This window comes from Zalophus californianus, chromosome 12, assembly GCF_009762305.2.
Source record: "Zalophus californianus isolate mZalCal1 chromosome 12, mZalCal1.pri.v2, whole genome shotgun sequence".
Classification (NCBI taxonomy): domain Eukaryota; kingdom Metazoa; phylum Chordata; class Mammalia; order Carnivora; family Otariidae; genus Zalophus; species Zalophus californianus.
In genome coordinates, this window is record NC_045606.1 from 1,871,709 (window position 1) to 1,897,710 (window position 26,002).

Here is a 26,002-nt window from a genome sequence, read left to right on the forward strand (position 1 = left end):
AGGAGAGAACTCTCTGGAGCAGAAAGCCTTGGAAGAGGAGGCAGGGCTGAGAGGCAGATGAAGGAGCAGGGTCTCCGTGGTGCGGTCAGAGCTGGACCAATGCGCCCCTGACCTCGTGGCCAGTGAGCCCCCCTGTTCCCTCTGCATGTAAGGCTGCCCACGGCGTGTGCTCTGGACAGCTCGTCATCAAGGGGCCTGCACCCCGTGGCCACCCCCCACGATGACCATGGGGCAACACACGGACCCTGCCTGCCCAGGGGATGGAAGATAAGGCTCTGTGTCTTCTAGAAACATGCGCTTTCCTCCTGGGGCTCCAGCTGTAGGAACGCCTCTCCCCTTCTTCCCTCGCAACAGATCCCTCTGTGGTAAGGACAGCAGGTATTCTTCTCTTTTTAGTCTTTTTATTATAAACTCTCCCCACGTTCTACCCCAACCCTTCCTGCACCAGGAAACAGGGCACCACCCCAAGCTCAAGCCTTCATGTTCCACACGGGATCCGACTCTGGAAGGCCTTCTAAAATGCCCCTGCCTGCTAAGACCGTGATTTACCTGCCTGACTCCTCTGGGATGCTTCGGGTTCCTGTGGATGGCTTCTCCGACTGGTGAGTCAAGTCCCCACCTTCGCCTTGGGTTCCAGTGTCTCAGCACAGAGGAGGTATTTGTACAGACAATGTTTACCAAATTAGCAATGCTAAAAACAGTCAGGCTGGGAACTTGTGGTTCCAGCCAAGAGGGAGCAGTCTCACCCTTCCCAGAGCCTCACAGAACAACTCCACCCAGGGTGCCACCCGACCACAGCACGGGAGACCTGGACAGGTGGACAAACAGCGGCTGCCTGGGAGCCTCGGGACCTGAGGGAGGACAGGGGTGCATTCCCTGGTGGCCTTGTTGCCTCCCCACAAGTTCCGGAACTATCACCCGGCACAGATAAACAGCTCCAGGAAAAGCCTGCTCACCTGGCCGAAAGACCAAACCAACTCTACACCCAGGGAAACCCTCACACAGTGGGTTTAGTAAAGCCAAGCAGAAAACTCATGTTTCCTAACTCCCCCACTTCCCGGAGGGAGGAGGCCCTTAGGATGTCCCCTCCCAGGGAGGTGTCGGCAAGGTCCAGCGGTGAGCTGCCCTCCACCCCTGGCCGGTCTCGGGACGGAACGGCAGGGCCAGCAGCAAGGCGAACATCCACACCACGTGGCCGCAAACTGCCCTGGGCAGGAGCACTGACTGCCACAAAAAGGAAACCAGACTACATAAATCCAGAGCCTCCTCAGATGGTCTCAGGAAGTCCAGGATAAAACAGAAAGCCCCCTCGTCACAAAAGGACCAGGAATGTCACTTGGATGAGAGAGGGCAGTGGATGGTGACAGTGTCGACACGAAGCAGGTGCTGGAACCGTCTGGCCAAGATTCTCCAGCAGCTCCTAACCATGCTCCAACAAACTGTGCATTCTCTTGAAACAAGTGAAAAAAAAAAAAAATCTCAGCAAGAACGTAAAAGTTACCCAAAAAGTAGAAATCGTTAAACTGAAAGATACAGGAAGAGAAACGTGAGGAGCAGCAGAGCAGGGCTGACGGGGAGGGGATCCTGGACTCGAGGGCCCAGCAGGAGCATTTACCCCATGTGAGCAGCACAGGCAAACAGACTAGAAGTAAAGAAGCCCAGGGGCCCGCGGGCCAGTAACAGAGGACCCCACGGTCGTGCCACCAGAGACCCAGAAGGAGAGGGAGAGCCGGCTGGAGGTCATGAGAAGAAACGATGTCTGAAACTGCCCCCGCCCCACCGCCAGGCTGGCCAAGGACACAACCTTTGATTCCAGGAGCTGAATGATCCCCAAATAGGCTAAACACCAGGAAAACCCACCCATCGTGATGGGAGTTTCTGAACACCAGGGACAAGGTGCCCATCCTACAAGCAGCCCGCACAGGGGACACCAACCCGAATGTGGGTGATTGTTCATCTGAAACCAAGAGGCCAAAAGGAGGCAGCACCGATGTCCCAACTACCGAAGGAAAAGAACTGTCAACTAGGAATTCTGTATGTGGCCAAAATACCCTTCAGCAACAGGGTAGGAAAAGACATTCGCAGATGATGGAGAACGAACAGGACTTGTTTGCAAACCCACCCTTCACGAATGGCCAAAGCACATTTTCCAGAAAGAATGAAAATCATAGGGCTTGGAACGTACAAAATGAAGGGGACATCAGAACAGGTTAAAGTAACCCAAGTAAGGCAAGAAAAGAAAAGCAGGGGGCGAGACCCAGGGCAGCCAACAGAGAAATGCACACATCCCTCTCCCCACGGAGAACTCGCTTGACGTTTAGGTCCCTGCTGTACCTGCACATGACATGTGCAAACGGCACAAAGGGGCCCACTTTGCTTTTGTCCGCGTGGGAAACTGCCCCAGCTCCCTCTGCAGAGCAGCCCCTCTTTCCTGTGGACTGCACCCCCTTTTCTGGAACCAAACTTCCAGCCACTATGAGTCCACTGTACACCTCCATCTCCTCGAGATCCACTGGCCCCCGCTCGCTCAGTGCCCTGGCTCCCCGGCAAGCCCCCCACCCCCACTGGCGGTACCCCAGCTAACCAAGATTCTTCACTACTGGACTTCCAAAATCACTTTATCGTACTCCCTTAAAATAGACCCGTCGGTGTTTTGATTGGAATTACACCAAATACACACACGAGGCTGCTAAGGTTCGACACCTTTAGGACATTACCTTCCTATCCAGGGACACACGGTCTTTCCCTTCCTCTACCGTATCTTTTTAAATGCCTCCTGTTAAACTTTTAAGGGTTCTCACTGGAACAAGACAAGTGTCATTTTCAACAGTCTGCACGGAACTTTATTACCGGAGTGTTCCTTCTACCGCCACCATCATATTCCTGGCTGGCTTTCCCCCAGCCCACAGGCCACGGGCCACTGAGAGCCTGCTGAAGACAGGCAGTCCTTCTGGAAGGACAAGGGACGGCTGACTGTGCCACATCTGGCCTGCTCCTACAACACACACAAGGACAGGCTCCAAGACCCACATCTCCCACGACCAAACCTTGTCTTTGGGGGACTCTTCTTCTTACCTCCTCAGAGCCATCAAAGAGCTCCATAGCATTCTGGAAGCTTCTCTGTTTGCACTTGGCCACCCGGGGAAGCTGGCTCATCCCTGGTTCCTCCAACCCTATTCTTTCCCACTGAGTTTCTGAAATTCATGTCCCTTTCCTTTATCTGGTCTACCTGGCGCCTGCTCCCCTGTCCCACCGAGTGCCCACCCGCTCTCGCCGAGGCTGAGCACCCATCAGACATCAGACAGAGAACACAGTTCCGGGCTGAGAGTAGCCGGCCAGCTAGTGGCAGGAGGGGAGGCTGCGTTGGTTCCCCGATTCCTTCATCCAGTGCTTGTAAACTTACATCCTGGCAGGATGGCAGTGGGCAGTGGGTGTGGACGAGATGCAGGAAGGGCGTGGTCTGTGCGAGGGGTGGTCTGGACCCCGGCTCTCACTGGCCCGGTGACCCCGTTACCTTCACGTCTCAGGAGAAGGCCAGCAGTGACACCCGTCTCAGGTGACTGGAGGCAAAGTGAGTGGGGAGGGATTCGGCACCAATCCCAGCTGGGCCACCAGCCTCCGCCTGTCACCAAACATCCTTCGGCCACAGTCCTGACTCCAGCTCAGCCGGGCGGCTATGTCCAGCACTGTTATCAGATTTCTCAAAACTGGTTTACGACGCACGCCAACTTTCTTGACTAAGAGAATTACAGAAAGCAGAGTAACAATGCCTTTTTGCTGAGTGCTGACCACCACATGCCCGGCACTGGGCTAAGCCACGTGGAGGCGTCACCCGATTTTATCCTCATGAAAAGGTTTCCATGTGCAGACCAACGGCGTTGCATTGCAGACGGGGACACAGAGCTTCTGAGCACCTAGGGGAACTAAGAAACTCAGTCCAAGGAGACCAGCTCATCTCTGCAACTTGGGAAGCTGTGTTCTGTCCCCGAGGCCACCCTGCCCCACGCCGGGGAGATGTCAAAGTCAGAACCTAAGTGTAAGATCACCCCGCCCTACTGCCTCTTCCCCCCAAATACAACAGGAGGCAGCCTTGGGCAGGACGAGGGGCCTGCGCTGGAGGGTCCCCCCGCTACCATGTTGAGAAGGCACAGGTGCCTGTGAGTCGTCTTCAGCCTGGGACCCCACCCAGCCACCGACACCCATGGAGCGGGGGAATGACCTCTCTCTCCTGGAACCAACAGACCAAAACTCTCGAATCTCATCTCTGGGGTCATAAAAATATCCCCGTGTGACCCGATTTCTAATCTATCGATACACACGTGAAATTCACTGGAAGTGACCACTGCGTACAAACTGCATTAGAACAACGGGTCACGCGGGACCAGACACAAGCCTCCAGTCGGGAGGTGAGGACCCTGGCCATGCTGGGAGGGAGAACACTCAAGACCTGCAGGCAGAAAGAACCAGAAGGCGACCACTGACCAGCTCCAGCTTCACTTTCTCCAGGAGACTGCAGAGCTTTTTCCACTATGAAACATTTGGGGTTTTCCTGTTTCTCCCTCTTACTGGTCCCCATCCTTCCATTCCATAGCACACACGCCCCTCGGTCCCAGGGACCTGCCCACGCCCTGCAGGCTCACCTGGGCCAGGTCGGAGGGCAGAGGCAGGGAGGGACCCAGACCCCCACCCCAAGGCTCTGGCAACATAATGACGTGAGCAGGTTACGTCCTGACTGCGTGTCTTGTGTTAAAATCCCGGGCTCCTTCAGACGTCCTCCCTCTGGCTCCAGTAGCAGCCCGGACAATAGTCAACCTCACTCGGAAACCCCACGTTGCTCCTGGCGCCTGCCTTCCGCCTCGGCTGACAGCCCTCCTCCTCCCGGGAAGCTGGGGCGCCGGGGCGCAGCACCTGGGTGCAGCCCGGGGCCTCTGTGGCCAGGCCAGCCGGCCTCCCTCAAGGCCCTGGGGCGGACGGGACAGCCCTGGAATGGGCAGGCGCGCTTTCTCGGTTTTAGCAAAAGAATGTGCTGTGCTGGGAAGCAGCCTGGCTCCCAAAGCCACACCATCTGTGAGGCAGGCTTGCGTCTGCCCCAGTGAGTCTCGGCAAAGACAAAGCGTGGCTTTCTTCTGGAAGGAGGGGCCCTCCCACCGGGGTCCCGGGCCGGGGCGTCTTTCACAGAGTCTCAGGGCTGGAGGGCTGTCGCCAAATGACAGGGGACACGGGGAGAGGCACCCTCCCAAGTCTGGTCCCTCCCGGGCTCCCTGGCCCTGGGACTCTGCATCCCCCGTCCGCTCCCCCCCCAGCCCCCTCCCCCACCGCTGGGGAGCTCAGGTTCCAGCCTGGGCCCCCTGCAGGCGGGCCTCGGGGCCAGAGAGAGCGGCGCTTACCTGGGCAGTGCGGGGCGCCACTCAGTCCATGCAGGGGCCCGGGAAGTCGCGGGCCGGGCGGAAGGCACTCGGCGGGCTGTCCCAGGCGGCCCTGTGAGTGAGCAGCGTCCCCCACCCCCGGGGCAGGGCGACTCTGGGTTCCGGCGTCCCGGGGGGAGGGGGGGTCGGGGCGGGACGGGGGCGGCCACCTCCGCGGAGGCCCATTCAGAGGGCGGCGGGAGAGCGTGGCCGGGAAAGAATCCGGGACTGCTGCTCGGGCCGCCTGCCCAGTCGGTGCCTCCAGACGCGGGCGGCCCCGCCTGCTCACTGCACGGTCCGCTTCCTCTCCAGTCCTTTTCCCTTTTCCCGGTGCTTTAACCTCTTGCAAACCCCCAGCTGAAACCCTCCCCAGCTCCATTCCAGCCCAGGGGCCAGCGTCAGCCAAAGGGGCGAGCAGGGAGTACAGAAGGACCCCCCCCCCCACCCCGCACAGCAGGGTCTGCTGCCCCGAGACCCGCCCCTCCAACACCACCTCCCCCAAAGTGGACCAGACTCCCTGGGATCCACCGCTCACAATGGAGAGGCCTCCAACAGCCACAGGAGCCCCTGGTCAGTGCTGCCCCGTCTACCCAGGTCCCCTGGATGGGGGCATACTACTCGCCGGGCCCCCACCACCAGCCTAAGCCCTTCACTCCACCCCTGCCCCGGGCAACCGGGGACCTTCCTCCAGCTCAAACCCTGCAGGTGTTCTTCCTGGACGCAGCTGACTCTGACACCCCCCACCCGACAGCCTTACAGAGGCTCTTTCTAGCTCTTAGCCGGGGCCCCTCACCGGCAGCCGATTCTACCAATAGGCTGCTGGCAGACCTGAACGTTCCTCTCTTCCCTTTTCTCTGTTTATGTCCTTCTCTCTATCTAAAAGGCCAGCCCCACCCCCCAAAACAAACTGGTGAAGAACTCCTATACACTCTTCAAAGCCCATTTCAAAATGACCCCGGGGCGCCTGGGTGGCTCAGTTGGTTAAGCGACTGCCTTCGGCTCAGCTCATGATCCTGGAGTCCTGGGATCGAGTCCCACATCGGGCTCCCTGCTTGGCAGGGAGTCTGCTTCTCCCTCTGACCCTCTTCCCTCTCGTGCTCTCTGTCTCTCTCTCAAATAAAGAAAAAATCTACAAAAAAAAAAAAATGACCCTGCATTTCTAGAAAACTCAGAACACCATCCCCAACAGTCAGATGGAGGTATGTGCTCCATCCCTTGTGGCCTGAAACCGGACTGTGACGAGTCCATAGAGCAGAGCAGAGGCATGCGGCCGGCCTTCAAGACCGAAGCTCCGCGAGGCAGATGTGCATTTCTCGGTGGAGGCCCATCAAGCACAGCATGCCGTGGGCACTCACCCCTTGCCTCTCCCGCCTCATGGGTCGGGCACAGACCCACTCATCCCTCAAATCCCAGCACCGTGGTGGAAGCCGACAGGTACGAGCCCCTCACAGGACAGGGGCGTGTGAGGGACCCCCGGGGCCACCTCTCCGAGCTCCTGGCCAGGAAGAGCCCCGGGATGGCTGCCCCAGGTCTGTGCAGGGCACTTCCTCCGGCTTGTTTATGTGCCTGCAGCAGGGGCAGCAAAGCATCTGTCGGAAATGTCTGACCACAGCCCAGCACAGCCTCAGCTGGCGGATGGACGGGCCCTTCCCGTGGCCCGACTCTCCTTGAGCAGAAAGGAAGATGATCATCGTGCAGCCAGGCCCGGGAAGGCGCTCCTCAGGGTGGGCCCTTCCCGTGGTGCCTGGCGGACGCCGCGGGGCTGACGGACATGGGGCAGCCATCGGGAGGGTCACGGGGAAGCAGGACACGCTTTCCGAAGCACTGCTGCTGTGTTACTTTGTGCAAGCATTCCACGACCGGGGTTCCCCAGGTGGGAGTCTACAGACACTGAAGAACCTTCTGGAGATGTGTCTGCCCGGCCTGCGTCTCCTCCATGCTCGGCAGCAGCAACAGGGATGAAACCGATCTCACGGCTGTGCTCCAAAGAAGTCAAGAAGCTGCCCCTTGAACTGCTGTCCCCCGCTCTGCAAGAGCACCTGGGTCAGTGGGAGGACACCACTGAGCTCACTCCCGCAGGGCCCCAGCAGGGCCACCCCAAGGTCAGCGCTCACAGATCCGATGTGGACATGGCCCAGCTGCCCTCCCTCTGTATACTCAGCTCAGAAGGTGCCCACCGGCCCAACGCATCCTCGTGGGGCCTGCGGTTCACCCAGTGAAGCCAGATCCAACGCCTGACGGCGGGGGCACCGTAGGATGGGTCTGAGGACTTAGTGCATGACGCAGCGAGGGAAGTTCGGGAACTTCACAGGCAAGCTGCTGAGACGGGGGGGGGGGGGGGTCACCCGCAGACTGCAGGCTTCTCCCACGAGTGCAGAGGGGGCTCCGGGACCACACGGACGAGATGTCCGGTGACCCACACGCAGGTCTCCAGCAAGGGCTCTGCCCTAGAAACACGGAACTAAGGGGTCTCGGGAGAGCTCCACAGGACACACGGGGGACACGGATCCTCAGGGGGCCCTGCTTTCCCGGGGATCCCCCGCCCGCCAGCACCCGGGAAGGCGTGCTCTGGGCTGCTTCCGATCCAGCCCGATGATCTGCTTTTGCAGAGAAAGGGTGAAGAGCAAACACAAAGCTCAGTTATAGTGTGACTTCACGGTAGCCCAACGTCAGGGTCCTCCAAAGCCCGGTCAGACCGCCTGCGCCTGAGGGCATGCAAAATTCACCCACAAGCCGCCCTCTCCCCAGCACACACTGGGCTTTGCTGGAGCAGCATCGAAATGTTCTCCAAATGACTGAATTCTCATTTCCCTGGCTCCTGGGTTTTCTATAAACTAGCTCTTTCTCTATGTATGCACGTATAAGTGCCTGACTTGTAATAAATGCTCAAAAAGCAAAGGATCCCTCAATCTAGGCCGAATCAGGAATATGCACACGCACTATGTATTCGGGCGTGCTATTCCATGTGCATGTGAACACGTGCAAAAACATGATGGCATTTAAACCCAAGACAGTGTTTCCTTACCTAATCAGGGCGGTTTGGGCAGGGCCTCTCTGGGTCAGGAACGCACCCTAACCTGGGGGCTCAGGTGAACACCCCCGAGGGCTCGGGGAGGGGGTCCACAGCCAGGAACGAGGGGCGGGGGTCCCCAGCCAGGAACGAGGGGTAAGGCAGATGGCATGTCCCCCCGCTCATGCCCTCTCTCTCTCTCTCTCAAATAAATAAACTTTAAAAAAGGGTCCTGAGAGGTCCCACAACCAGACCACAGAGCGCCAGGGAGGCGACTCAGGCCCCCAGGAGCCTGTCCCCCAAGGGCTGGGGCTGCTGGTCCTGCCCTCTGGCTGGCAGGGCTCAGAATGGGGGGACTCACAGCACTCCCAACCAGGGGAAACACAGAAGAACCTCTACTCTGAGATTCAAGAACAGTCCGCCCGAGGGGAAAGAAATGAGCAGATTCAAATAAATTGGGAAAAACAAAGATCCCTCTAAACCAAAAGCAAGCACACAAAGGACGGCATTCATCTTGCCGGGAAACGGTCCGCTCACGTGGGGACACTTCCAGGCCGGCCTGCTGGGAATGAGGTGTCAGCACGGAAGGCCAACACGGCGTGTTTTCAGAGCCACATTCCACCCGAGTGAATGAACGCTCTCGTTCCCAGGCCCAGCTGCACATGGACTCCAGCAGCCCACCAGGAATGTTGATTTTTAAATATAGTTTGAAACATTCAACTTTCCTTTCTTCGTTTTCCTAATCAGGAGCCCCAGGGTTCAGGGGCCGGTGTACCCAAGGCTAACCCATACCAGTTACGTGGGGTCCACAGTCCCCAGAAGGCCTTCTCCGGCACCAATCGGCATGCGCCTGGTGTCAGGGGCGTGCACAACATGGATACTCCTGTCCGGTCCACATGCATGCACCTCCACGTGTAAACACACTACCAGGACCATGCAAACGTGCTTGCCTGCAGGAGCTGCAAGATGCAAAGTCATCGGGGTCTGCAAACGTCACAGCCTGCTCACATTCAGCGCGTGCCTTCATTCCTGTTATAAACATTCTCATCAGAACTTCATAAAGTTTCAAAAGAAAAGCAGAGTTGGGTACAGGAAGGAAAGGGGACTCCTGGTAGAAGTGTTTTACAATTTGTCAAGCTTTGAAGAACGACAACTTTTTTTTTTAAACAAAAATAAAGCATTAGCTCCAAGTACTCTCTCTGGCTCCCTCTCTCAACAAGAAGGTCCTGGATGTGCCCTCTGGCAAATGTCACCCGTTTGAAACCGACTCCAGGGGGGTCCCAATGGCTGCAAGCACACCCTTGTACCCGAGGCTGGGGTGAAGCCCCAAGAACTCCGTCCTTCCCTGGGGAATCAGAATCCCTCCTGGTCAGCAGGAGAGGGGACATCGCTCTCGTGACAGCCTGGGCCCCAGAAGGACCAGCCCTGCTCCCCAGAACAATGTGAAGACAAAATGGAAATTGTATAAAGTATAAAGGTGTCCTCTTTCAAGAAACTCACATTGCCTGTCGATCATCTTCATTGCCACCAATGAAGGGACCGTCCCCAGTGGTCTCTAAATACCACCTGCAAAGCCATCACGGAGGACAGCGGTGTGAAACCTGACAAAGGTGAGGTCCTACACGCCACACGAACCGACACTGAGCTGTTCACGTTCCCGGCAGGTTTCACGTTCTGTGGATTGCACCTCAACTGAACAAATCTCTCCCGGATCAAATTCAAAGCTGACGTACATCAGAGACAAATTTTGTGATGAAACACTCCCTCATTATTTCCCACTTACGTGCTGAATATCAAGGCTCAGTCTCAGGTCAGAAAAGATGGAATAACTGATATTCTGACTGGTCCCCACATCTCCAGCCGTTCACCAAACCTGGAGCTCTTGACCCCATCTTTTTGGGATTTTATTGGGGTTTCATTAGAAGGACATGACTGATGAAATCATTGGCCATTGGTGATTGATTCAACCTGCAGCCCCTCCCCTCCCGAGGTCAGGGGGTGGGGCTGAGAGGTCTCATCCTAAAACCACGTGGTCGGTTCCCCTGGCAACCAGACCCCACCTTCAGGTGCTTCCCAAGCATCACCTGGTTAGCATCACAGGAGACACCTTTCTGCTCCTTCCCTTAGGGAATTCCAAGGGTTTAGGGGAGCTCTGTGCTGGGAAAGGGCACGGAGACCAAATCTGTCTTACTAGAAATCCCAGTATCACAGGCTCAGATCTGGAATTGCTGACAAGTCTAAGGATGGTGTCCCTGCACGCACATGTTTCCCGGGGCGCAAGCCAGGCGGGTCAGGGATGCATTGAACACACCGACTGCCCAGGCTTGTGCTGGAGGGTCCCGGGTGAGTCGGACCTGCAGGTCTCCATCCTCATGGGGCTCACTGTGTCAGACAGAAAACCCTGCAGCACGCCCTCCTGGGTCCAGCTCATGGCCCCACCTGCTCCAGCACCTAGGCCCCATCCCGTCCCCAGTCCTTCGATTACCAGCACCTCTGGGAGAATTCAACAGTATTTGAATTCCTATTTAAATGCTGACTGTTTGGGTAAGTGTTTAAAGGTCCCTCGCTGTCCTGGAGCCGGCGCTGAAAGAGGAGTTTACTGGGGGCCCCGCACAGCCGGTCAGGGAGGGGCAGTCCCAGCTCTGACCACCCCCCACAGCCCCCGGGAACTTGGCTTCTCATTCCAGCATCTGTTTCTACACCTGGGGCACCCTTGGGCATGCTTCCTGATTCTTCTGGTTGTTTAGTGCAGAGAGGCTTGTTTCTGGTGAGGGGTGGATGTGAGGGGCTCAAGGCAGGGGGCGGGCCAGGCAGGCTCTGGGGACACCTGGCACTGAACCTAGGTGGCCAGAGGACCTGGAGGAAACCAGAACAGAGTACACGTGGGCCGGGTAGCAGAGGACACGCACTGCGCCCAGAGTCAGGGTCCTGGGAGCCCCTTCTCCACGAGGCCTCGACCTCGGCCTTGGACGGCTGTCCCTGGAGGGCCCCGTCTTAGCCAGGATTCTGCAAAGTCATCCCTACCCAGCCCACCCAGCCTCTGCCCTTCTGCAGCAAGAATCCCTGCTGGGCCAGTTTAACAAGAATCCCCCTCCCCCTGACATCCATTTTGGGAACTTTCCATCCGCTGACCTGTCCCTTTGCTCGGGGTCTCTACTGCTCACCTGCAGTATGGCTTTCCCACCTTCAGCCGGTGTCCGCCTCTCTTTCTCTGACACCTATCCTGTGGGTTGTCCCCGAAGTAACCTGGCGGCACTGGGTTGGGTTGTTTGGGACTCAGCTGACACCCCGTTATTTTTGATGCAGCAAGACACAGGAAGGGGATTCTGTGCAGTGTGGTGTTGCACTAACTGAGCGCTGATGTGACTGAGACCACAACGGGAACAGCAACAAAGTCAGAAACCTCGATTTCTCCCTTAGCCCAGTTAGCGCGTACGGAACGCTGCTCGCCCTTCAAACTCCAGACCTCCTCACCAGGCAAACAACCAGCAGGCATTGGTTCTCCCCGGTGTGGGATCCCTGGATCGGTCCCTGCCTCTATGTGCTGCACCAGCAAGAGGACGGGGCTGGTGAACGCGAGTGCCCCGTGCACACGTGTGGACCGCACCCACGTTTACTCACCACCAAGGGCTCCCAGATTTATACTTTAACTCCTCAACATACAAAATCCCACACACATCCAGAAGTAGGCAGAACAGTACAATAAAGCTCCACGGAGACTCCACCCAGCTTGTCCAACTGGCAGCCAACATTGTTTCAACCACATCCCCACCCGCTCCCCCAGTGGGACTGACACTGAACTTGTGAGTCTGAGATCATTCTGGATTCATACGCAGAGGTCAGGAGTTATACAGAGATGCCCTATAAACACCGGGGTGCAGGCTTTGGCGCGAGCGTCAATCTGTTTTTTCAGGATAAAAACTCAGGGCTCCTTGTCGAATCACATATATTGGCACGTGTAAGGGTTTTTTTTAAGAAAGTGTCAGATTGTCTCCCGTGGAAAGGCTGCACCGTGTCCCAGCCCCACCAGCAGGACAGGAGAGTTCCAGTTTCTCCACATCCTCACCAGCACGTGGTGCTGAAACTATTTTTTATTTTACCCGTTATGCTGGGTCTGTAGTGATTGCTCGCATTTCCCTGGTGGTAATGACGCTGGGTGTCTTTCATGTGCTCTTCTGCTGTCTGTCCATCTTGTTCAGTAAGAGGTCTCCTCCTGGCTTTTACCTGTTTTCTGATCGGGTTGTTTCTTTCTTTACTGCCGAGGTTTGGAGTGCAAAATCTTCTCTCAGTCTGCGGTCTGTCTGCCCTTTCACCTCTTAGCAGGTTCCTCCTATAGAAAATTCTTTCAATTTTGATGAAGTCCTACTTCATCAATTTTCCCTTTTATGGATTGCACTTCGGGTGCTAGTAAAATAACTCCTGAGTAGCCTGGATCCCAAAGATTTTCTGCTATGTGTTTTTCCTTAAAGTTTTACAGTTTCATATTTGTTTATGATCTCTTTTAAGTTAATTCTGGTATAAGATACAAGACTTTGGTTGATTTTTTTTTGAACGGTGAGTGCCATTTGTTGAAAGGACAGTTTCTCCTTCAGTGACTTGCTTTGCACATTTTCCAAAAGAAATCAGTTGGGCAAATTTGTGTGGGTGTGTTTTTGGGTTTCCCTTTGTTTCACTGGTCTTGTGTCCGTCCCTTGCCCCACACCACACAGTCCTGATTACCGTGGTTACCTAGAAAGTCTGGAAAGTAGTCAATCCATGCCTCCTACTTTGTTCTTTTTCAAAATTATTCTAGCCGGTCTCCTTCCTTTGAATTCCCATATAAATTTTTAAAGTATCTTGTCTATATAAAAAAAATATTGCTGGGATTTTGATAGGAACTGTGTTAAAACTGTACATCACTTTGAGAAGAACTGACCTCTTCAGCAGGGTCTTCCAATCCATGAACATGGTATGCCACTCCATTTATTTAGGTCTTTGATTTCTTCCACTGACACTGTGGAGTTTTCAATGAATGTGTCTTGCATGTTTTCTTAGGTTTACACCTTATTATTTTGCTTTTTTGATCTATTATGAATGGCACTGTATACTTAATTGAGGTCTGTACACATTCACTGCTAGTCTATAGAAATATAATTGATTTTTGTGTGTATCTCTTGTGTCCTGCAACCAGCTGATGCCGCTTATTTGTTCTGGGAGGCTTTTTTTGTACATTCCTTGGAATTTTCTGCATAGATAAATCACAAATCTGCAAAAAGGGACAGTTTTATTTCTTCCCTTCCACTCTGTGGTCTTGTATCTCCTTTTCTTGCATGACGATCCTGTAGAACTTTCAGCATTATGTGTGAGCTGCAGGGTTTTAGTAGATTCTTTCTATAGGTCGAGGAAGGTCCCCTCTGTGCTGTTTTGCTGCGAGTTTTTAGTCAGAACAGATGTGAATTTTGTCAAAAAAATTTTTCTTTGCATCTATTAATATAAAATCATACGGTTTTCTTCTTCATCCATTAAATAGGATGGGTGACATTGATGGATTTTGAAATATCAAAAGAGCTTTGCATCCCTAGAGTAAATCCTACCTGGTGAAAGTGTATAATTTTTATATACACTATTATTTGATTTCCTGGGGTTTGGTTAAGGAATTTTTTGTCTATTCATAAGGGATAACAGCCTATTGTTCCCTTTTTGTTGCCTTTGTCTGATTTTGGTACCAGGGTAACACTGCCTCCACGGAATGAACCAGGATACGTTCCCTCTCCTTCTAGTTTCTGGAAGGGGTTGTGTAGAATTGGTGTTAATTCTTTACATGTCTGGTTGAATTCCCCAGTGAAACCATCGGGGCCTGGAGATTGCTTTGGGGGGAAAATGTATACGTTATGAGTCAATTTCCTCACTAGCTACCAGGCATTCAAAGTGTCTGCTTCACACTGGAAGAGATGTCCCAGGGCAAGCTCATCGTGAACCACTGTGTGTGGCACTGTCATCCACTTCCTATTTGCAGGGTGCTCGGTGAGGGGTCCCTTTCATTCCTGGTATTAGCCATCTGTCTCTTCCCTATTTTTTGTCCTTCTTTTGAGATATTGGCCAACTCTCTCGATCATCTCCGAGAACCTGCTCTTTTTCATTTATTTTTTCTATTATTTTTCCTTTTCATAATTTCAGTGATTTCTGCTTGTATTTTTAATATTTTCTTCCTTCTGGCCATCTTCAGGTTATTCTGTTCTTCTCGTTCTAGGTTCTGGGAGGAGGCGTTCAAACTCTTAATTTCAGATTTTCTCCTTTTCCAAGGTATATGTTTACTGTCATGAGTGTTCCTCTCAGTTCTGTCTGAGCTCTGTCCTACCACCTGTGAAATATTTTACTTTCATTTTATTCACTTCAATATACTTTGTGATTTCCCGTGAGATTTTTCTCTTGGGCCCGTGGATTATTTGCAAGAGTGCGGATTCATTTGCAGGCATTTGGACATTTTCCTGTTACCTTCCTGTTACTGGTTTCTGGTTGGAGTCCCTGCATGACATCCATTCTCTCTGCTCTGCGGAAGCCTGTTCCAGAGCCCAGATGGTGGTCCATCCAGGTTCCGTGGTCCTGGGGCCACGGTCAGTCTGCTTCTTTCCTCCACGGCTCAGCCTCTGGCGTCTGTTTGACATACCGTCAGGTGTGTGTGTACTTCTCAGAGTGGGGGGCAGGGAAGGCTATGTGTAGTCCATGCCAGGAGGCCAATGCCACCCTCCTGACAAGGATTCAAAGCAAATACTCTCATGTACACACACGGTAGCACCCGGTGCTAAATGACACAGAGCCAGGCACTATGTTAGATGCCAAACACATCCCACCTCACCCCTGCACGCTGGTCACAGATGAGGCATTCTTGTATTGGTAGACGAGGAAACAGGTTCAGAGGGTCACTAACTATGAGAGGCACAGTCATTCCGTGACCGGACTTAAATCCAGGCCCTGTCTAACCTGACAATGCGGAACAAAACACCCCTGGCTGGGGGATGACGCTGACCGGCATGTAGTCCTGGCTTTGCCCCCTGCCTGCTGTGTGGCTCGAGCGATATGCTGAACTTCCCTGTGTCCGTTTCCCCACCTGTGAGTGGGACGACAGGGAGAGCGGCTCCCATAATGTGACCACAAGAAGAGAGACATCATGCTGTGAAGACCATGGGGCAAATGTCATCTACACATGAGCTCCTGCAGTCACCGCCCGGGGTGCGCCCAGCACGCGGGACCGCCCCATGCAAGCAGGGCCCTCGCGCTCTGCTGGGCCTGCGGTCTGAAGGTTTGTTCCGGTATTTTCTTTCCTTGGGCTCATCATCCATGTCCCACGGCCATCACCAGCATGTGTCCCACAAAGCTGGTCTAAACACGTGGTCGGCTCAGGGAGGAGGAGGGGGACGGGTGGAGGCAGAAGCCGTGTCCCTGTGTTTGCCACCACCCACGTGGTTCCAATGCAGAACAGACACGTGATGTCGTGCGTGCGTCTCCGTGCTGACACACGCTGGGATGGCGTCTGCTCCCGTGGGACGCTTCCAGAGTGCACAAACGCATGCAACCATACTGCACACCCTCCCCTGGCCCACGTGTCAGCTCCCCCCCAACCCCACGCCAAGGAAGGCCGGTGATTTAACCGCTCTGCTCTGCGCGTAAAGAGAAGCGTGTATGGTCTAAAGCCACAGGAGACCTTTCGGAGAAGGACAGCCCTTCCTGGATATGACACACAGATCTGGGAAAAGAAGGGACATGGCACCAAATGTTGTCACTACGACCTCTCCCGGGTACCTGATGACCCCTCACAGAACCCTCATGGGCCTTCCCCAGAGAGGCAGCGCCAGAAAGAATCTACAAGCACAGAGAAGAAAAGTTTTAAACGCACGCGGGGCTTCGGCTCCATCCCCTCTCCCCGTGCCTGAGGTTGGGCTATCCTGGGCCCTCAAGGCAAGAGGGGGATGTCCCCAGGAAGGGGTGCAGGCTGGCCCCATGGCTGCTGCCGGTTGCCGTCCCCTCCCCTGGGCCCGTGGGCACTCGAGCACCACGCCGAGGATGGGGAAGTGGGCAAGGTCCGCAACACACCCGTCCCAGAGGTCGTCACCCCCTGGGGAGATCCAGGACCACAGGTGGGGGTCTCGGGCGGCCCTGAAGCACAGAGCAGAGAGCTCGCTGGTCTCGCAAGCCCCAGCTCCTCTGTAAAGGGCAGGGCAGGCATTCCAGCTTCTTCTTCCAGCTCCAGGAAACGGTAGGAGGAGCTGAAAACCACAGACACCGCGCTCCGAGCACCCACGACCCTTCCCCTTGCCTGCTGGGCAGATGTGAGGATGCACAGAGGTGCGCCCGCAGGCCGCAGGCCGCAGTTAGCCCCCAGCGGGCCGCACCCCCCGGGCAAGAGCCCTCCGCACTTCGGAGGTGTCCGAGACGGGGCGCCCATGCAAACATGTCAGCATGAGATGCCGGAGAGAAGGAAAGGTGGGGTTCTTACCGTGAGCTCCTCTGTACAGACCGCCAGCGCTGCCCCCCTGCAGCCCGGGCGGGGTGAACGGCGGACAATGTGGGGGTGTCGTCACTGGAAAAGAAAGCAGAGTGAAGTTCTGTTGCTGCGTCCTCCCCGAAGGGGTGCCGCTGTCTGCTGCAGGTTTGGCTTCTGGCTTACCATACGGTGTTTCTGGAGACACGGGAAATGCCGGCGTGGGAGAGGCCGAGTCAGAGTCACCCTTGGTTGGAGTGAAGGTCCTGCTGCTGATCCCGTTGGGGTCTGAGGGGTACGCGGCGGCCACCGTCTGGAATTGGCACAGGGAGTCGGGTGAAGGCCACCTCCTCACGGCGGGCCCGGGCTGACCCACCGTGCAGGAACAGGGGCCGGGTCCCCATGCATGGCCCTGCCACTGGTGGCCACTGGGAAGAGCTTCAGCAACTCAAGGGAAGAGGGAGTCCCCGCGGTCCATCCACCTGCTACCGCGTGGAGCTGCCAGAGACGGGGCGCGGCACCAGGAAGGCAGGCACCCGGTGGAGAACAGGATAAAATCATCCCTGCCCGTGGTGTGTGTGCTCACAGGCAGTGAGACCACAGCACAGAGAAAAACACAGAAGGATTTATCCAGGTATCTCTTTTCTAAGCTATTCTGGGCTCCCACTTTCTGCATCGACCACGATGAAAACACTGGTGGGGACGGGTTCATCGTTCGGGGTTCGACCTATCTTACTGCGTTCTGATGAAAGCCTAGAAGATGCTCCGTGGATCCCACCACGGGGCCCACAGCCACGCTGACCCACTTTCTTCCTGCTTCCCCCCCGCGGCCCAAGACCTTGGGGAAGTCCATGTGCCCCTGGCCACCGCCGTGCACCCACGAGCCACCTGCACGCTCCCGCCTCCCCCCACCACGCAGTCCAGGAGTGGAGGCCCAGCGGAGCCCATGGTGGCCACGCCATGCCTTCTGGGTAGGGCTGCACACCTGGGCTCTCCCAACCACACCCCTGCCTGCGAGACGGGAGGGAGGCAGGGTGGCAATGGGACCGCGATCAGGGAGGGCACCGGTCCCGCTGTCAAGGGGGTAGTGCCTACCTCTTTGGCGTCTGCTGGAGAGAGGAAAGGTGCCAGACCTGAGGCCTGGTCCGCACCGGGGGTCTTTCCCCATCCACATTTGGAGAAGGCCGGCTGCCCCCCAGCATCGTTGTCATACTGCCCAAGGCTCAGCTTCCGGAACCTTCCGCCCAGCGGCTCGTCCCCCGAGGAGCCTGACAGGAGAAACACGTGGGCTGCAGGTGCTTTTCCCACAGCAGAGGACCGAGGCCTTAATTAAGACCTGACTACAATTTCCCAAATTGACACTCTTATTTTTTTCTAGTTCCAGAACATCTTCAGCTCCCACTGCCCGCTCCCCTCCCCCCGCCCTGGTGACCTCTGGTCTTGCCGGTTCTGGATGTTTCTTATAAACAGAATCATCCACCGGGTGTCCTCTGCTCTCTGGCTCTGTCACCGGGCGTGATGTCCCAGCCTGTCACGATTGCAACCCACTTTTGTTCAGTTCCTGCTTTTCCCAGCATCATTCCCAGGAGGGATCTGTGTGCATCTGGTTCCCAGTGACTCGCACACAGCAGGTGCTCAAGAAGCACAAAGGTGAGCCCCTGTCGCCAGGATGGAGCCTGCCCTCCCCTCGCTGAGTGTGCACGGAGGACTTTTGGTGGCCTTTTGGTGGTTGCGACGCTGGACCGCGGCCTGCGCTCTGATATGTATCACTTTTAAAGTCAGAAAAACAAGATGCCTGGACTTCACTTGAGTTGAAGAGCGAGATACTTCAAACCTATTCTCCGAACTGTATTAAAGAATCGGCTACATCCATCTGGCCGTGCCCCCGTTTTTCCTTTTCAGTGAAGAAGTCACATCCAGGAAAGAGGGATGCAGGAGACCAGAGGAAGGCAGGAGAGACTCGAGCTAAAGCAGCACAATGGGTGCACTCAGCCCTCCACAGGGAGGGGTCCGTTCTGAGAAGGGCCACGGGGAGAAGGGGGAACAAGTCCTAGGCTCCCTCTGGGGGCCTCCCGCAGGCCACGGGCCTGGGTACTGAGCCCTGGACGCCCCCATCCCCGTCCCTCCCTGCACAGCCCCAGCCCTACACCCCGGTTCAGACAACCCTGCCCCTCTCCGCCCACCTGCTAAGATGCACCTGCTCCCTGCTGCTTCCCAGCCAGTAGCCAAGACACCGGGACCTCAGCAGCCCCTCACAGTCACAGAGGACGCTGGAATCAATGCAGAAAACACAGCAACCCAGGACCACAAAATCCGCAAAAATCCCCGCTGACCCGCGCATCCACCCACAATCCCAGTCCCCACAGAGGGTCGGGCCAGGTCGGTCTTCCTCTGCTGAGTGCTGTGAGCCTGTCCCTCCCGGTGACCCCAACAGCCCCTCTGCTGGGTGTTCACAGGTCTTCAACTGGTCTCCTTTCCTCCTGCCACCGGACACCACACACCCTGGGCCTCGGGTCTCCCCTCCCCAGGCTTACAGCGGGGCAGGTGTCCCCGGGAGGCCCCCTTGCTGCTGTTCCCAAACACCCACGTATCTCATTTTTGCAAATTCACTATTCCCAGGGAGGGGGCGGTACTGGGGTTCAAGGTCAGGGTACACCTGCTGAGCCTGCAAACCTTGGGTCAGCTCAGCCTTAGCCAGGCTCCGGGAGGCTCGGATTCAGCGTGGGGCGCAGGAGTTTGCAGGCTGGGTCATTCGGTCATTCAGGGGACATGCAGGGATGGAGCCTGGCTGTGACTGGGCCCCGCAGAGCTTACGGTACCAGGACAGAAGCCCCCGGCACGCCCAGTCACCGGTCTAGGGTGGATGCAACTTACCCCAGCCGTCACCAGAAGGGGTGGTGAGGGCCAGGGCAGGGAAATTCCCAGGTGCTGAGGACAGTCCTCATCTGGGGTACCCGGACGCCCCCGCTGAGCCTCAACGGAAGCAGAGCATTCAGGCCAAGACCGTGGGGTGCCCACAAAGCTCTTCGCACCAGGACTAAATTCAGCCTGACCTGGGAGATCAGCATGGTGGTCATCAATTTGCCACTGAGTCAACAGAGGTGCAGGATGTGACTTGCTCCGATTACTCACTAAAAAAACTGGATTAAAACAAAACAAAACAAAACAAAACAGAAGCCCCTTGGCAAGTCTGCACCTGTTTGTAAATACACCGATCGATGGTAATTCAGAACCCACTTGTATCTTCCTTACGCTCCACGAGGGCGATTCAGACCTCTCGAGGGGACTGTCTGCTCTTGTCCACAGGTGAAGAGTTTGACAACTCACGAGGTGGGGTCCCAGCCCCTCCTCCGCGCTGTCGAAATACAGCCCAGACCAGGCGTCACCAACCTGATCCCCCGCACGAGACTCCTGAACAGCTTCCAAATTCCACAAAGGGGTTGGAAACGGGTCGTATCCGAACCTTCAGGCGGGGCTCTCCTGCCTCAGTGAGCGTGGGTCAGCCCTCCAGGTGAGCAGGGTGCACGCCCAGGCAGAACCACAAGTACAAAACAACAGTTCTCAAACTTGGCCACACATTAGCATGGCATTGAAATTCCTGGCACGCAGACCTCACCCCTTCCCTGGGAGTGAGGCCCAGAGCCTGGCATTTTTTTTTTAACAACTTCCCAAGGGCCCCAAAACTCATGACCACGCTGAGCACGGAGGCAGGTTTCAAGCCCGGAGTTCCACATGTGGGGGGGGGGGGGCGTTTAAAATAATTCTGATGCTCGATTCCCGCCCAGGTCAACTCCAAGCCGGCCCTCCGGAGGAGGAAGCCGTCTCCGCATCTGCTAACGTTCCCAGGTGACTGCTCTGTGTAGCCAAGGGGGCAGACTCCGGCCCTTGAGCGTCGATGGAAACCTCTGAGAACACAACCTTTGTCTTCCATCTGGGCCCCTAGAAGGCCAAGTGCCCTGAAGCTATTTATTTATCTTTATACAACCGTGGAAGAATGAAGTGCTGCTTCATAGAGGCATGCACAGTGGGTTCTGGAAACTCCCTTGCATTCCTCGGAGTGAAGACAAACAATGGCCAAACACTGCCCCGCGGTTGGGGGAGGCCTCCCGAGTTCAGCTCATTCAACTGGACACGTGCAGCTTCTCAAGAGAGGGTGGGAGAGGGTGAAGGATCTGCTCAGCGTGACAGTGAAAGTGAAAAAAAAGCCCACCTGCCCAGCTTAAATGTTCGAGAATGGCTCGAGGAGCTTTATTTCTCCCTAAGCTGCCACAGGGGTGGCCTGTCCCTGCCACCTGCAGGGTATATTCGCGAAGAGCTAGGAGACGTTTGTTAGAAATGCCTAGCACTGGCCAACGCTCGAGCCCTCTCCTTCCGGGTCCCCTTCCACCGCCCCCCCCCCCCGGACCCACCTCAGCGCCAGGGGAGCCCGTGGGAGTGGGCTGTCACCGGCACAACGAGGCCAGGGGGCCGAGGAAGGCAAGCCTGTCTTTGGGATTGCGAAACTGCAAATCCTTTTCCCTGGGAAACACTGAAGTGCTCGGTTAGGTCGCATTTCTTCCCCAGAGGCGCACTTGAAAGGGAAAGGGTAAGTCCAGAAAGCTAGAAGGCTGCCCTTCCAATATGAGAAGCGTTGGCGATCCTCTTCCACTGCTTACTCAAAATCAGGTATGACTTCAGGCAAAATGTAAGAAGCCACACGGCGACCAAGAGGCAAGATCACTCCCCGACTCACTGAAGACACATTACCCGCAGAGCTTGCTGCCTGGCTTCGGGTCCCTCTTATGTCTTTGGATTTATTTTCCCTTTGAATGATCTTTCCCCTCCCCAAACCACTAGATCTTGCTGGCCTGCTCCTCAAACACATCATCGTTTAGCAACCGTAGCTTTTTTTTTTTTTAAAGATTTTATTTATTTATTTGTTGTGGGGGGAGAGAGCAAGCACAAGCAGGGGGCACAGCAGAGGGGGGAGGGAGAAGCAGACTCCCCCCTGAGCAGGGAGCCCGATGCGGGGCTCGATCCCAGGACCCCAAGATCATGACCTGAGCCGAATGCAGATGCTTCACCGACTGAGCCACCCAGGCGCCCCACAACCATACCGTTGACCTAGGACGGTCGTCAGAGCTGTCCACCTTCAGGACCACCCTCAGTGGATGGTAACGTGAGCAGGTGCGGCCACAGGCCCAGCTGGCTGATGGGCTATGAGGAGGAAGGAAGACTAGAGCTATGACCCCAGGCCCCAGGCCCACCCCTGCTAGAGATGTCATGACCTCTCTATCCTGACACGGAAGACCTTACCACCCTTTACCCACGGGTTAAACAAACGACAGTTGTCCGTAAGTGATGGCGCATGTGTCCATTAGGGGGTCACATCCATGTGGACCAACCTGTTCTTAGCGCACCCACGGCAAGAGCTTTGGGAAACAAGCCAGCCATGCCAGAGGCCAGGGGGTCTCCAAAGCGAACTTTCAAACAACGGAGGGGTTGGTCCCTCGACACCTTAAACAAAAACGGGCCAAGTGGCCCAGCAGTTCCACTCAAGAATTAAAAACATTCTGGGACGCCTGGGTGGCTCGGTCGGTGAAGCGGCCGTTGGCTCAGGTCATGATCCCGGGTCCTGGGATCGAGCCCCACGTGAGGCTCCGCACTCACGGGGAGCCTGCTTCTCCCTCTGACCCTCCCCCTGCTTGTGCGCTCTCTCCTTCTCGCTCTCTCAAATAAAATCTTTAAAAAACAAAAAAGAACTGAACACATTCAGACTAATACTTGTACACGGATGTTCACAGTAGCACTGACGCAGTATCCACACTGGGATGAATGGACGTACATACTGTGTCCAATCGCCCTGTGGAATACAATTCAGCCTTAAACAGGAATGACGCTCTAACACACGCTACAACCTGGATGAGCATGGAAAAGCAGATGCTCAGCGAAAGAAATCAGACGCACGTTGTACAATTCCATTTAGATGAAATGCCCAGCATAGGCAAACCCAGAGTTGGAAGGCAGATCAGGGGAGGCCAGGGGCCGGGAGACAGGACTGACCGCTAATGGGGATGAGCTTGACTGCAACATGCACTGCACAAGCCACTGAACTTGGGACTTTATTTTATTTTTAAAGATTTTATTTATTTATTTGACAGAGAGAGACACAGCGAGAGGGAACACAAGCAGGGGGAGTGGGAGAGGGAGAAGCAGGCTTCCCGCCGAGCGGGGAGCCCGATGCGGGGCTCGATCCCAGGACCCTGGGATCATGACCCGAGCTGAAGACAGACGCTTAATGACTGAGCCACGCAGGCGCCCCTGAACTTGGGACCTCAGAAAATCACCACGGATCCACTGTGTTGCCAACAACCCAAAATGCAACAAGCACTTCCATTTCTCCTAATACGCAGGATCAGGCTGCTCTGGGCGTGGAAGCTGTGGCCGCCCCCTCCCAGACCTCCACAGGCAAGGCCTCGCTGCCGGGCTCTTGCTGAGGCCCCCTTGCCTCGCGGACTTGCTCAGAGGCAGCCGTCCTGGTGCTGACGTGACCCTGGGTTGCTGCACCTCTGTGGGTCTCTCACATGGAAAACAAGGTGTGCAAGGCAATGATGTCAGGCTGCTTTCTGAGCACCCACATACCCTCCCATTCTCACACTAGATCCCTCTGGTTGGGGTTTAACATCTAACTTCAATGGACGGGCTATCCAGAATCGATGATTTAAAGCTGCTACTTCTCAGGGCACCTGGGGGGCTCAGTCGGGGAAGCGTCCGACTCCTGATCTGAGCTCAGGTCTTGATCTCAGGGTCGTGGGTTCAAGCCCCACCTTGGGCTCCGTGCTGGGCATGGAGCCCTACCTAAAATAAAAGCTGCTCCTTCTCATCGCTCTGAATTCCCCTCAGTATAAACAAGTTCCCTGACTCAGTTGAGTATTAACGCGGTGGATGTCCGCGTCTGCAGACGAACATGAAAAGTGCCGGAAGCAGGGTCCCGCAAACACGATGGGAGGTCTGCCAGGATCCTGTCATTGTGGGCTAGGGTTGATGTAACATGAACAAAATATTTGGCAACGTGAAGCAAGGAGCCCTTGAGGGATGGGAAAAATGGAGCTGGCTTCCTGCCATCCGCGGGATCATACATTTTACAAATTGAGTCATTTCCTTTGCTACCTGGGTATCATCAGGCAAAGTCTCCCCACTTAAAGGATGTGACCCGAGAAACCTACCTATGTGCCGGGCTGCACAGAGGGGTGCACAGCCAGGGTGTCAGAGCAGACTGAGGGAGCCACAGAGACACAGAAACACCCCAAAACCCAACTCCCCCCCAACTCACCCCCTTTCACAGGGTGAAAGCTTTCTGACAGTCCACCTCTGGACGATCTTCCTGTCTGTGGGCAGGGAGAGGCTCCCAACAATGTCCTGCGATGAGCCTCTTGAATTCCGCAGAGCCACATGGGTCCTTGGAGTGTCATCCACCGTCCTGCCAGCACCACACCCCTCTACTGACAATCACCAGTGCCAAGACACAAAGGGGCTTTCTGGCTGGTGGCAGAGTCAGAGTTGAGTGGAATGGGGGCTCAGCCATGGAACGCACAGTCAGGCAGACGGAAGCTCTGGTTACATACCACAGTAGGCATAAAGATCATGGGTGACTCAGAGAAGCTCAAACATAATGCCTGGGACAGCACAAGCGCTCCGAGTGGCAGTGCTTACCATAATTGTTACCGTCATCATCAACACCATTATTACACCAGTGGTCACCACCACCATCACCATCATAACCACCATCACCATCATCGTCACCATCACCACCCTCATCATCATCACCATATCACCATCATCACCACCACCATCATCACCATATCACCATCACCATCGTCACAACCATCACCATCATCACCATCATTATCACCATCACCATCGTCATCATCACCATCATCACCACCATTTCCACTATCATTACCATCATCATCACCACCACCACCACTGTCACCATCACCACTAGCACTGTCATCATCACCATCACCATCATCATCACCATCAGTACCATCATCACCACCATCATCATCACCATCACCATATCACCATCACCATCATCACCATCATCACCACCATTATCACCATCACCATCACCATCATCACCATCACCATCACCATCACCATATCACCATCACCATCATCACCACCATTATCACCATCACCATCACCATCATCACCATCACCATCACCATCATCACCATCATCATCACCATCATCACCATCACCATCAGCATCACTGCCATCATCACCACCACTTCCACTATCATTACCACCATCATCACCACCACCACCACCACCACTGTCACCATCACCACTAGCACCATCATCATCATCATCACCATTACCATTATGACTACAGTGCTGGTACCAAGCAGACTTTCTCAGGAAATGCTTAGCTTTCCCATACAATCTTCCTCTCAGAAATAACCAGACCCACAGTGGGTGTGCAGCCACTCATGAGCTGTCAGTACATGCAGCAGTCCCCAGAAAGAGCTCCGGAGAATGTCACTCCCAACTTCCTACCACTAGGTAACTGGTGGTCTTTCTTACGATCGGTACACATTCTATAAAGAGTGAGGGATCCTACTCACCTCTGGACGCTGAGGTCCCTGCATCCAGGTATTTCCTACAGCGAGGAGTGCACCTGAGACACAAGGCAGACCAGGCAGGGTCTCGCTGGAAGATACAGCACCTTGGAACTTTCCCACCCCTTTCCTATCTGAGCAAGACTCAAGGTGGCTCTGGTCAGACATGTGTCCTTGGGGCCAAGCCTCAGGGACACAGACATGGTGCACGTGTGGGGTGATGGCCACCGTGCTGGGCATGCCATGGCGCCTTTCAGACTCGCCGGTCCTTCCTGGTTGGCCGCATGTGGCTCAGCTCAGTAGCCCTGGCCTCCCCATCAAGGCTCGGGATCTGGAAGCTCTTCAAAGCACAGGTTTCTTGCATCCCCAAACCTGGAATGTTCCAGGACTCAAAACCAGTTGGTTAGCTACCCTGCTGGGACTTCCCCTGCCACCTAGTGTGTGTGGTTTTTTTTTTTTTTTTCTGTCACTGGCTGATCCAGCCAAGAAGTACAAATACTGACATTTAAGTTTTTATATCAAATGG

The 26,002-nt window shown here is 55.3% G+C and overlaps 1 protein-coding gene across 7 annotated transcripts in view; it reads right to left on the minus strand.

Moving 5' to 3' along the window:
- Positions 1-26,002, minus strand: part of TNS3 (tensin 3) — a 206,009-nt gene that overhangs the window by 31,520 nt on the left and 148,487 nt on the right. For all 7 annotated transcript variants that reach the window (XM_027573536.2, XM_027573535.2, XM_027573532.2 and 4 more), the window contains 3 exons: positions 17,969-18,141; positions 17,060-17,186; positions 16,889-16,972 (listed from right to left, as the gene is read on the minus strand). In XM_027573536.2, coding sequence (XP_027429337.2) covers positions 16,889-16,972; positions 17,060-17,186; positions 17,969-18,141 — 384 coding nt within the window. The remainder of the gene's footprint in view (positions 1-16,888; positions 16,973-17,059; positions 17,187-17,968; positions 18,142-26,002) is intronic.